At 38.7% G+C, this 12,715-nt stretch overlaps 2 protein-coding genes across 3 annotated transcripts; one reads left to right on the top strand and one right to left on the bottom strand.

Annotated features, from left to right (window-relative positions):
• The first annotated feature begins 261 nt into the window (after positions 1–261).
• Positions 262–2,770, top strand: LOC122315888 (peroxidase 16-like). Its single transcript, XM_043132177.1, has 4 exons — positions 262–1,052; positions 1,224–1,421; positions 1,604–1,769; positions 2,263–2,770. Exons 1-4 carry the CDS (start codon positions 840–842, stop codon positions 2,667–2,669), a joined length of 984 nt encoding a protein of 327 aa, XP_042988111.1. The 5' UTR covers positions 262–839; the 3' UTR covers positions 2,670–2,770.
• Positions 2,771–3,059: 289 nt separating this feature from the next.
• LOC122315886 (plasma membrane ATPase) lies at positions 3,060–11,723 on the bottom strand. Of its 2 annotated transcripts, XM_043132175.1 has the most exons (16): positions 11,459–11,723; positions 8,816–8,935; positions 8,467–8,703; positions 7,592–8,353; positions 7,378–7,500; positions 7,186–7,290; positions 6,951–7,095; positions 6,706–6,870; positions 6,386–6,624; positions 6,264–6,296; positions 6,052–6,133; positions 5,786–5,946; positions 5,022–5,195; positions 4,211–4,393; positions 3,907–4,088; positions 3,060–3,340 (listed from the first exon to the last, which is right to left on the bottom strand). In XM_043132175.1, the coding sequence occupies exons 1-16, from the start codon at positions 11,513–11,515 to the stop codon at positions 3,244–3,246; spliced, it is 2,865 nt and encodes a 954-aa protein (XP_042988109.1). In that variant the 5' UTR covers positions 11,516–11,723; the 3' UTR covers positions 3,060–3,243. The 2 variants fall into 2 exon arrangements, with proteins under 2 accessions (XP_042988109.1, XP_042988107.1); XM_043132173.1 differs by having other exon boundaries at positions 6,386–6,870.
• Between the last annotated feature and the right edge of the window lie 992 nt (positions 11,724–12,715).

A 12,715-nucleotide genomic window follows, 5' to 3' on the forward strand; every position in this document is an offset into this window, starting at 1 on the left:
TTATTATTAACTTTAAGATAAGATAATATGAAAGAAAAAAAAAAAAGATTTATGTCAAACTCATTCACAGTAGCATTCCTGTTTAGAAGTTTATTTTCTGGTATATAGATATGCAAATCAACAAACCCAAGACTGCCCTGACAGAGAGAGAGAGAGAGAGAGCGAGCAAACGACAAATAGCAGATGGCCCTTTTTATTCCGTGAGTTTATGCTGTTCAGGAAACGTTCCGGTGGACGGTTGTGGAGGGTAGAAAATGCAGAATGTGGATACCATGTGGCAGCATATGGCACCCCATTGATCAAGTCAGCCATTACAGATAAAAGAAACGTTGTGCCCGTCTTAGCACCTAATGTTGCAGTTGTAAAGCTTGCAGATAACTACTACTTTCCTCTTGTCCTCGTATTGCAAAAGAGTTCTTGGCATCTTCTTTTTCTGAGATAAGGATTCCCCATTTCGTCTTATAGTAGTTTATGGGTAAAAGCAGTCGGTAATTGGAAACCTTTGTCACTGGAACCTAAAAACTAATGACATGCCAGACTGTACTTGCCAAACCGTGTTTTCCTGAGCCCATCACCTCTTATTGGTTCGCATATGCACATGTAATTTACGTCAGACGTGATGTTAGAGAGCAAAACAACAGTTGTTGTAGGTTATGTTTTATGCCCTTTTTTTCACCAAGGAATGCGTGCTTTTTCGTTTGGCTTTATCTGTTCAAATCGTTAGGAGTCAGGAACAACTGTTTCTTGAAAGATGAATGCGACGTGCCTCATCCCATCATTGACTCCGTCGTTGCTTATATAGCAACGCCAATTACTAAGCCAAACCACACTTTAGCAACATGAACCCAAAAATGCCCAAAAGAAGTCTTCACTGTCTTTTCTTTCTTCTTCTCCTTACTGTAGCTTATGCTAAACTTCGGGTCGACCATTACCGACACTCATGCCCGAATGTTGAAGCAATCGTCCGCTCTGCAGTTAAACAAAAATTCCAGGAGACATTTGTGACAGCTCCTGCCACTCTTCGGCTCTTCTTCCACGACTGCTTTGTCCGGGTTTTTGTTCCTTCTCCTAAACTCGATTATGCAGATTAATGTTCATCTTTCTTTTTCTTTCTGCAATTGTGCAATGATTGGCCTCCCTCCCTTCCCCCCTTCCTTGTTTTGCGTTGGGTTTCTGCAATGAAGTTAGCAAACTCAAGACAAAAAAGATATCTTTTTCAACAGGGTTGTGATGCTTCGGTAATTTTGGCTACAAGAAATCACACATCAGAGAAGGATAATGCAGATGATCTTTCACTAGCTGGGGATGGGTTTGACACAGTGATGCAAGCCAAAGCTGCAGTTGATAGTGTGCCCCAGTGCAGGAATAAGGTTTCATGTGCTGATATATTGGCCATAGCCACTAGGGATGTTGTTGCTCTGGTAATTAATAACCATCCCTCTTACAGAAAAAATTAATATTTCACTTTTATTCAAGATTCAAATGATTATAACTGCTAATTATTATGGAGTGCTACATGAAATTATTGAGAATAATTGCTTTTTCTCTTTCAACTGGGGGGGTATTTCTTTTTCATTGAAGCTTGTAAATGAATTTGGTGCAGACAGGGGGACCGACATATGCTGTAGAATTGGGAAGACTTGATGGCAGGATATCTACCAGAGCTAGCGTCCGGCACCACCTCCCTCATCCTGACTTTAAATTGGACAAACTCCATTCTTTGTTTAAGTCACATGGTCTCTCCAAAACAGATCTAATCGCACTATCAGGTACCATGTTTCCTTACTGTTGGGGCAATGAGAACTTGAAAGATTCATACTATGGCTGAGGTAACGAGAATAAATCAGGCATAATTATAAGAAACTTTGATACTGCGTTTTTGTCGTTCTCTACAGACAGCATTGTCAAGTAAAAATGCAAAGAAGTCAGGGCTTTTGAACTCTCCTCTCTTCTATAGAGTTCCATTCCTTCATAGTCCTCATAGTTGGACTTAAAAATCAGGTCTATCGAAACATACAAAAACAAAAACGCAAACTTTAAGTAAATGCGCTATAAAAAATATAGAATAATTGAAGTTATAATGGTAAGGGGATTCGCCTTCTGTTTTACCAGATTTTTCCAAATTCAGCAACCACTTGCACGAGTCTGAAGCTACTCTTGTGTACTGGAAAACACTAACATTAGAAAATTGTTTACTTTATCAAGTCCTTAGAGTTGCCAAACTTATTCAATCTTACTACCTAAACAAATGACTTACTGTAGGAGCACATACTATCGGGTTTGCACACTGCAGCCTGTTCTTCAATCGGATCCACAATTTCGAAAGCAGCAACAGAATGGATCCAACACTTGATCCGGCATATGGAAAGTATCTCCGAGAAGTTTGCCCCAAAAATATAGACCGCAGAATTGTCATTGACATGGACCCAAACACACCTCGAAAATTTGATAACATGTACTACAAGAACCTTCAGCAAGGGATGGGTTTATTCACCTCCGATCAATCTTTGTTTACTGACAAGAGATCGAGAAAAATTGTGAACCTATTTGCTTCCAACAACGAAGCCTTTGAACAAGCTTTTGTTGCCGCCATTACTAAGCTTGGGCGGGTGGGGGTCCGGACTGGAAACCAAGGTGAGATTAGGCACAATTGTGCTATGGTGAACTAGATGATATCTTTTGTGTGTAAGATTTGTACGCCCGAAAACATTCTACACCTAATTTGTAGATTTTATCTGATCATTTTGCAATGATATTAATATTGAAAGCATCAGTGGGTGTCAGTCATGGGTCCATTAAAAGAGCTTCCACAATTGTGTAAGTGCATTTTTCAATTCACTTCTTTATCTTCTTAGTATCAGTATGTCTGTTGGAAAGCCTCAGAATCGATGACTAAAATGGGAAATCAAATACACTCCATTTCTTCTTTTTTGGCTTAATGTATAAAACAGTATTAGAACGATAAAATGTTATTCTGCCTGTTTTGTTTCGTCATTTCATGCATGAGAGAGAGAGAGAGAGAGAGAGAGAGAGAGAGAGAGAGAGAGTGAATGGTATCATTTGGCTTCAAAAGAGAACAGTGCTTTCTGCACTTGTAATTAGATAAGAGGCTAGTAACTACTGGAATTTTAATAACAGGATTATCACTGAACTAGAAATAAAGTTTTAGGCCCTCTATCATCATGAATGGCTTTATCTGGGAAAACATGAAACTAGAGATCTCTCTCTAAGAAAGACTACTCTTTAAACTGTATAATGTTGCTGGATTGTGTCGATGTCTAGTCCTTTCAGCTTCACCACTGACTCAACATGTCCCTTCAGGGTATTTAGCTCCCTTAGCCTGCAAAATTTAAAACCAACTTTTGTAAGAAAAGAAATCAATCCAAACCCTCCGCAAATATCATCACTGTGTAGCAGGAAAGAATAATAATGGCAAAAAGTCTCCCTAAAATTCACATGGGGAAGAAATTTACTCTATAATTGTAAGAAGCCATTAAATACGTGTTGTCTTTATGTCAAGAAGTCCAGCCCACTTTCTTAAAAGCATATATCGATAAAATATTTGATATCGACATCATCGGTTTGTCCTCGGGTGTGGTGTGCGACTTTATCTCTTAAAAGTATTAGCAGTTGCCTAATTAAAATTTATTCGATTAAGAAATTTATTTTTACAAATTTAATTAATTAATTTTTAAACAATATCAAATTATAAATTTTTTAAATCTATTATTATTCTATTAAAATATTGATTATGTAATTTTTTTTAATATATATATGATCCTCCAACTCTAAAATTTAGATGGAGAGCCAACTTGAAAAATGGAAAACTACAAAACCTGCTTGGTGACCCCAGAAAACGACTTAAAACTTCTGGAAATGGTCGTATAAATGTTTTACTAAGCTTACCTTGCAACCTCAGCTCGTCGCTTGGCTTGCTCTGCAATCTCTGAAAGCTCCCTGTAGCTACTCCTATCAGGGAAGAGGTTGGTGGTTTCAGGTGGTTGAAGACCATGTAGGGTCCTCTGCGCAGTTGCCCACTGTGCTTCTCTCTCTTCTTTGCCATAGTCTTTCTTTGTAGTGAAAGCAGTCTGTTGGGGAAAGGAAGCAGAAAAATCAATCAAATGAAAAGCAAAAGGAATGATTGATAGATTATTCTAAAAGAAAAAGACCCATCATTAGAAAAACATAAATGGCACCCAATAAACAATACCTTGTTCTCCAAAAGGTTATCCCAGGCTTTCCCACTTAGAATGTATCGAATTGCAAATTTGAGGAAATCAAGCGGGAAATACGTTACAAGACTATAAAGCCAGATTACACCGGCCCAACCCCACCCAGCTCCTTTAATACGTGCAAAACCCCAATTTGCATAGACGGCTATGAAAGTAGCTACCTGCAAATTACAGGATGTATAGTTATTTTGTTGAACAGAGATTTAACCATTTCACCAACAAATCCATATATCAAGTCTTCAATGTCTAACGCGCAGAAACGCAAAGTATAGCAAACCTAGGAAGTCTCATTTCTTAAAAAGAAAGACATTTTACAAAATTTACATCCTTTAACTATTCACACAACTAAGGCCTGCTTTAGATACATCATCTTATTTTATTTTATTTTATCTTGTCTTAATATTCAAATCTCACATACACAAACATTTTTTTAGTTTAAAAATTCTTAATCTTTTCATTTCTTAATCATTACAATTTTTACGAACTTTTAAACAAAACAATAAAAACAGTTTAACTTTTTTAAATTTCAAAAAAAAAAATTAATATTAAAAAATTTTATATTCTATATTTTAACTCAAACAATTTCACTATCCGGCCTAAATGGTCTTAAAAAAAAGAAGTGATCTAACTATTCCTCACCGCAAAGCCCACAGCAACACACCCATTCATATTTCATATGTTTTAACATTCTCCCTGTGCTCCTCTTTTACGCTATAACTACATTCTCGTTTTAGAATTATAGCGTTTGACAAGGCGGAAGAGATGCCTGCTCTTAGATGAAATACTTACCAGCTGAGCAAGTACAAAAGCAGTGAGCAAGAGAAGTCCAGGTCGTTCAATGAAGGACCAGCTGCGAGACCTGGTGACGAAAATAAGGGCCTGGCTTATAATACTAACTTGCAGGTACAATGCTGCCATCATTTCATTTTTTCTATTTCTCAATGATCTCACGCCAAATTTGTCCTGAATAACAAAATAAGATGATAAATAAAATGATATCTAAATAACAAAAGTAGTGCACAATCACTTGCGCAGCCAGGATTTTAAAGCATACTATTAAACACTTAACAAATGGGTTAATTTGTTTCAAATACAGTTAAAGAAAGTTCTAAATGCAAAAAATAACATAAACCATAATTGAAAGTTGATGAATTAGAAAAGTGACCTCAAGATAGCAATACCATATGCATACAAACTTCCTAAAAAGTATCACGAATCCTTAAAAGACAAAAACAGTGTTCTTACTCTTTTCTTTTTTTAAGCTTCTTAGTTTAACTGTCTTCTCCATTGTTTACTTTTTGTCTGTTGAAACTGAAAGGGCCCTAAACAATGCAAGAGGAAGTGGAGTTGCCAGCCTAAAAAGAATATATCTTTTGAAAAAGGGAAGAAGGGACACGAATAGAATGCTAGGGACACTTTGGCTTTGTTGAATTGAGGGTATTGTCGAGATGATAAAATGCCCAATTCTTCATCATTTACCAACAAAAGGGAATAAAATCACCAGATAGGTAAAGTTGGTTTAATAATAAGAGCGAAAAAGCATTTTTAATTACCGAGAAAAAGTCAGTATCTTTCATAGCCCAAAAGAATATCACTGTCATTAGTGCCAAGTAACCTCCGAGTACAATGCCAGTAGCAAAAATTTCTTTCAGTTTCCAGCTGTCTGGCATTGGAGATGGCTTCACCCGATCCTTTGATATTGTCATGATTGTACCTAGAGAGATGGTAATGCACAAAATCAGACTCGTAATCGTGTAAAGTCAGTCATGGTATATTGTATGGAGAGACATATTCACAGTGACTTAAAAATATGTCTTACCGTCGTTTAATATGGCAATGATTAGAACCATGAATGGTGAGAAATCGAACTTCCATATCAAAGCAATAAACATGAATCCAAACTGCCAGATCAGAATAATTGACAAAATGTATTAGAATCTATAAAGGACTCCCTAAATAACAGCATAACTTGTTTAGCTTGAATTATCAGAGTTACATGTATATAGAATCTGTAATTATTCGTACACTTACCACTATACGAATTGTGATTGAAACTGCATATATCTGCAGACGAGAGAGTACACGGAACAGGTGAGCATAGAGACCGTTTAAACATAACCGAAACTTAAGAATGATGATGAAAGGTAACTGACTGTGTAATTCTTCATCCTCTGGAAAATGGCCCTACTGGTCAGCACAGCACTAATTATGACACTCAAACCAGGTTCAGTGAGTACAATGTCCGAAGCACTTCTAGCAGCATCAGTAGCATCAGCAACAGCAATTCCAATATCTGCCTTCTTTAAGGCAGGGGCATCATTGACACCATCTCCTGTCATTCCACAGATGTGTTTCCTCTCTTGCAGCTTCCTCACAATTTCATATTTGTGTTCTGCAAATTTCAAAGGAGAGTTAGAACAAGAAAACATGGCCATAACCTTTAAACTTACAAATGAGAAAAATAAATCCACACCTGGAAAAACTCCTGCAAACCCATCAGCCTTCTCGATCAACTCGTCTACGGGGAGGGCTGCAATTGAAGCGTCCTTGTTTTGACCAAGTAATGAAGAAGAGGGGTACATATTTGTTCCCATTCCAAGCCTCCGACCTGTTTCCTTGCCAATGGCAAGCTGATCCCCTGGAAATATCTTAAGCAATGAAAAAACAGTAGAAAATGAAAACAAGCATAAAGGGGACAAGTGTTTGAATGAGATCTACCTGTAATCATCTTGACATTCACTCCAAGGTTAAGAGCTCTTCTGATGGTTTCTGCACTGTCATGCCTAGGAGGATCAAAAAGAGGCAACAAACCAACGAACTGCCAAGGTGCTCCTGGACTATCTTTTGTTTTCTCAGGTATTTCCTGCAGACAAAATTCATAAAGGGAATAATGAGACTCTGTATTCAATTAATGTCAGCGTTGGATGTTTCTAAATGCTACATTTCATCAAACCTGTCTTGCAACAGCTAAAGATCGAAGACCACGTTCAGCAAATTTATCAATCACTGCATGAGCCCTTTTCCTAACATCGTCCTTGCAGTTGCAAAGGTTTAGTATCTGTGTTTTTGGGAGAATACAAACACATGAACGATTATTTTACAAACAATTTCTTATAACTTGACAACATGGGAAAAACCAGGTTACCTGCTCAGGAGCACCTTTACTGGCACGATGCCAATTTCCACTTTCATCGATGTAGGTAAGAGCAGTCCTCTTATCGACCGGGTTGAATGGAAAGAAATGAATCTCTTTGACACCAGCTCGCGCCTGCAGAATCAACAATGATATAATCATGCAGCACGATTCTTTAGAAATTACTGTGTTGATCAAATCAAAACCAGGGGGCTCCAAATCATACCTCCTTCGGATCAGCAAGCATCCCTACAATAGCAGCATCAATGGCATCTTGATTTTCAGTCCTAGAAGCCCTTGCTGCAAGAAGCATAACATGCTCTTTCTCCACGCCCTTAGCAAACACTTCAATCAAATTTCTGTCAACGGTCAACTTATTCAGGGTTAGAGTCCCAGTTTTGTCACTGCAGAGGACATCCATGCCAGCCATTTCCTCAATGGCAGTCATTCTCTTTGTAATAGCACCCTGCTGAGAGAGCCTGTGGGAGCCAATAGCCATGGTGACAGACAAAACAGTAGGCATGGCAATCGGAATTCCCCCAATCAAGAGAACCAGCAGATTGTCAATTCCATCCCTATACTCGCGATGTTGTATTGGGTACATGACAACAAGCTCAACGGCTATTCCAACAGCGATTGAACAAATGCAGAAATTTCCAATTGCAGTGAGAACTTTCTGGAAGTGCCCAACTTGATTGGTGCTATCAACTAAATGAGCAGCTTTACCGAAAAAGGTGTGGACGCCAGTAGCGATCACGACTGCCTCTATTTCACCCTGTTTACAAGTTGAGCCAGAAAATACTTCATCTGAAGGGTTCTTCGTAACAGGAAGGGATTCTCCAGTTAGAGCAGATTGGTCAATTTTTAAAGGATCACCCTCTAGAAGACGGGCATCAGCAGGAACAATATCTCCCAATTTGATGCTAATAATGTCTCCTGGAACCAACATGGAAGCATCCTGTTCACTCCACCGACCATCTCTCAGAACCTGCATTATATCGCCACAAGAAACTGTTATACTAAAAGTGGGCGAGAGAGAGAGAGAGAGAGAGAATGGCAGCACCAAGTTAAGGACAGGAAGTTTGTAAATGTGTTTTGCACCTTAGTCTTGGGGGCAAGACCAGCCATAAGGGCTGCAGCAGCATTGCCAGCATTGTTTTCTTCGATGAAACTGATTGTCGAGTTAATCAGCAATAGGACAACAATACCAACAAAGTCCTGCCAATCTGGAGGTCTTCCACCGCCATTTGCCAAGGCTATAGCCATGATTGCAGCAGCTTCCATGACCCACGATAATGGATTCCACATAAAACCCAGAAACTTGAGAACTTTGCTTTCCTGTTAGAGAAACATGAAATGATCATTGCATGTCAACAAAAAAGAAGACAATAATATAGCACAATGAAGAGGAAACAAGTGTCATCAATCAATGGTTATACATGGACAGGACCTTTTTCTCTTCTAGTTTGTTTGGTCCAAAAACTTGAAGCCTGTTGGCTCCTTCCTCTGACGTTAGACCTTCCCTTGTACATTTCAACTGCTCGAACACTTCCTCAATTGGAATTCTTTCCTATTAACAGAAAAAATAAAAAATAAAAAAAAAATAAAAAAATAAAAAATAAAAAATCTTCAATATTCTTCATGCATGATCTATAAACTAGTAACCAGATAGTATTAATGTCGTAACTAATATGGAATCAATCTAGTGCAACTCTTCATGTTGCAAAGCATGATTGTTTACAGAGAAATTGAGAAATGGAATTCATCGAAAGGATAGCCAACAAATTTCATCTGATTCTAGGCAACGATCACACAAAAATTAGTGCTTATTATGAAATTCAAACTTTAGTCACGCCTCTCAAGTTACAACATTCAGAAAATCATGCAATTCTGGATCATCCCATACTCTGTCAGGATCATGGGGTTGCGCGTCTCCTTTATGAAGATTGACACGTTCTTTTGTTGGAAATCAATTCATTTACAGCAATACCCATTTGGTTTTCAAAAATTCTTTTGATGCCACCATGTAAATTGTTCTCTCTTTGTTTGGAGAAGCTCTGCGCTTTCCCCTTACTGTTCACAACCGTCGGAGCATGCGTGAGGGGGACAATAGGGTTACCATTCCACACAGGTTTAATTGTGAAATCAACTCCTGCAGTACCGTTTGCTAATATTGGCACAATAATCTCATAAAAAGAGCTCGATTTAGAAATCTATAAACTTGTTCCTATAGGAATGTCTGCTACGAATTATAAGTTCAACACAATGCCAACAACTTCTATTGGTTTATGAGTTTTGCTACATACAAGCACAGTCGCGTATTAATCTGTGTACTAATATTAATTTATTCATACTTAAAATTTAAATTAATACTATTTTTAATAAAATTTATTTTTTGACCGATCACATCATATTAGTGCACAGATTAGTGCACAATTATACTTGTAACTATATTTTTCCTTGGTTTATTGCGTTATTAATATGGCATGCAATCTGCTTAAGCACGGCACGCATCTGAATTCCTCCATGGAACAAATATCGTCACTTTCCTTGACGTCAACTGCTTTAAATCTTGAACTACAGATTATCAACTTGCATATTCAATTAGTTTGATTGGGTTTTTTATTTGAGTGCTGCTAGGCTGCTATTGGGCAAAACTCACATTTTTAATTTATTTCTATTTTTTATGCAAATTTTTTTAATAGTTTTTAATATTTTTAAAGAATAAAAAAATATTAATATATTAATAATCATTTCTTTAATCAGTCAGTAGGTAAAAATTAAAAAATCTAAAAGAAGAAATAATTGATTTTTTTTCTAAAGAAAAAAAGGTTAGTTGGGAAAAATGACACTGGTCCCATCTTACCTACCCAAAAGCAGCGAAATAAAAGCTCAGAAAAGAATTTAATTCTTGACTTAAAAAATAACAATAAATATTTAAAATATATTTATATAGATAAAGGGTCAAAAGTACCACGGAAGTACTACACCCAGAAACTAGAACATAGGGGAACGAGAGACAGAGTGCCGGACCAGTACGATCGATATAACAAGACAGAAAAACAGCAATGACAGGATCCTAGCTGTGGTATAAGGTTCTTTAATGCAAACAGAATCAAATTATTACTAAAATACTCTGATTGCCATGGAAAAATAATATTTATATATATAGAATATGTAATTTTTAGAGGGGAAAAAGAAAAAGATCTCCGGTGATCACACGCGATTAAGATGGCGGTGATGACAAAAGTGAAAACAACCTTTTAAGGTTGATTCCCTGGTCAGTCACGTTATGTGACGACGCTTGCGTTGTCAAGCCGCAGATTCCATGTGATTGGGCGAACGGATAATATATTTTCTCCGTTTTTTCCTTATCCTTTCATTTTTTCCTTCTTCGTGTGATGCAGAATGAACTCCTAAATTAATTATTGGGGCTTGAAAATTATTTTCCGAGTAGGAACAGTATCCCCCTCTCTGGACCGACGAGAATGTGGTCCCACGTGTCCTGAACGACCCTGATGCGGTGAGTACTGTACTTTGTGGCTTAAAAAGTCGCCGTCTTTCATGCGTCCCGTCTACGAGACCGTCGCCGATTCCAGGTCACAAACCCACAGGCAACCCGAAAGTGAAATCTCCAATACTTATGCCACCGAAACATTAACAGAAAGGATTATCTTCGATGAACTCGAAATTAAGCTCAACACACACACACACACAAAGAGGTCGTTTGCTTTCATGGAATGATTAAAAAAATGGTAAAAATCATCTTTTGGTAGAAGAGAAAAGGTGGGAAAAAAGTACGGACATGTTCTTCAGATCTACGCCATCCAAAATAATAAGCAAAACACATCGAACAAAAAAAATGAAAAAAGATATATATATCTTGGGTTCCAAAAAGATATAAAATATAGAGTGAAACGAATAATAATCCGCATGCATGGATTGCTCGAGTTGATTTTAGTTCTTTAACATATCAGAACGAAAACAAATTAAGGTAAAATTTTTTGGATCCATTGAAAGAAGCTTTCTCGGGAACCAAACAGATTCATACACAGAGAGAAAAAGAGAAAGAGAGGGGGGGGATAGAGAGTACCAGATCAACGGACTCATTTTTAATCTCCTCGAGATTGATGCCCTTGTCCCCACTCATGTTGGAAAGCAGGCGAGACTATAGCCGAGGCAACAAGAAACGAAATCTGAAGAGAAACGACCCCCTAAGCAAGAGAGGCAGATCAAATTTATAGTAGAAAATACATGGTGGAAGAACTGCAACCACTGCGTCAAAAAATTAAAAAAAAAAAAAGGAAAATTCAATGGGAGAGAGAGAGGAGATGCCGACGCTGTGGTTTGATCAGGAAGGACGCAATGAGACACATTTTATACACAGCCAGAAGACGTTGTGTTGCCGAAGAAGACTTACGGGGACGATTCTCTACGGTGGGGCCCAAATTACCCACCAATCCGCACTTTATGCTCGGGTCAAGACGTTTGACTTCCCACACGCTCGTTCATATCTCACGCTCCTGCTTGTTTCACTTTCACACTCTCACTCGTGACCTACTCCGTCAGGTTCGGGTTTTTTAGCCCCTCGGCTAGGCTTGAAAATCGACCTCTGCAGTTCGGTTCTGCACCGAATCGACCGCCGATTGACCATCCTAATTTTTTACATTTACTGACCAACCACCGACCGTTTAAGGGGATGGAACCGGCCGGAACCGATTCTGGTCGATTCACCAATTTGGGCCTTGCTTTGGGCGCCGGCATCGAGCTGAGGAAGGGACGATGGGTAGTGGGTACCCGGATAGAGGGTTGGAGGCTTCGAGAACCGAGAGCCGAGAGGAGACGGCGTGGGAGAGAGCCGAGAGGAGAAGACGGCGCGGTGGACTACCGAGTGGGAAAGACGGCGTGGTGGACTGCTGGAGAACCGAGAGCCTTCGGATCAAGAATCGGGAGAGAGGGAGAGGTCAGACGGCGTGGAGTGAAGTCTAGACTAAAATGTTGGGGTGCTGGAAGAGTGAGAGTCGGGAGGGCAAATGGGCACTTTTGCCCTAATACAAAACGGCACCGTTTGGCTTTAGGCCAAACAACGTCGTTTACTTCATTTCTTTGACTCAAATAGATAAAATCACGACGCCGTTTCAGTCATTTAAGTGAAACGGCGTCGTTTTATTTATATAAAAAGGAAAAAAAATGTTAAGTATCGGTCGACCGGTTTTTCGGTTTCTGCAGAGCCAAACCGTATGCCGAATCGACCGACGTCGGTTCATACTATTTTCTCTCAACCACCAACCGGTTCTTCGCCGGTTCCGGTGTCTTGAGATCGGTTTAGGTCGGTCACTCGATTTTCTGT

Source organism: Carya illinoinensis, chromosome 7 (assembly GCF_018687715.1).
Source record: "Carya illinoinensis cultivar Pawnee chromosome 7, C.illinoinensisPawnee_v1, whole genome shotgun sequence".
Lineage (NCBI taxonomy): Eukaryota > Viridiplantae > Streptophyta > Magnoliopsida > Fagales > Juglandaceae > Carya > Carya illinoinensis.

What these genes read in the sequence shown, in the direction of transcription:
- LOC122315888 (XM_043132177.1), top strand. Translation starts at nt 840, where the DNA reads ATGAACCCAAAAATGCCCAAAAGAAGTCTTCACTGTCTTTTCTTTCTT. An exon ending in TCCACGACTGCTTTGTCCGG is followed by an intron (nt 1,053 to 1,223) that starts GTTTTTGTTCCT and finishes CTTTTTCAACAG; the next exon opens with GGTTGTGATGCTTCGGTAAT. An exon ending in CTAGGGATGTTGTTGCTCTG is followed by an intron (nt 1,422 to 1,603) that starts GTAATTAATAAC and finishes AATTTGGTGCAG; the next exon opens with ACAGGGGGACCGACATATGC.
- LOC122315886 (XM_043132173.1), bottom strand. Translation starts at nt 11,515, where the DNA reads ATGAGTGGGGACAAGGGCATCAATCTCGAGGAGATTAAAAATGAGTCC. An exon ending in TGCTTGCTGATCCGAAGGAG is followed by an intron (nt 7,501 to 7,591) that starts GTATGATTTGGA and finishes TTGATTCTGCAG; the next exon opens with GCGCGAGCTGGTGTCAAAGA. An exon ending in GTAAAGGTGCTCCTGAGCAG is followed by an intron (nt 7,291 to 7,377) that starts GTAACCTGGTTT and finishes CCAAAAACACAG; the next exon opens with ATACTAAACCTTTGCAACTG.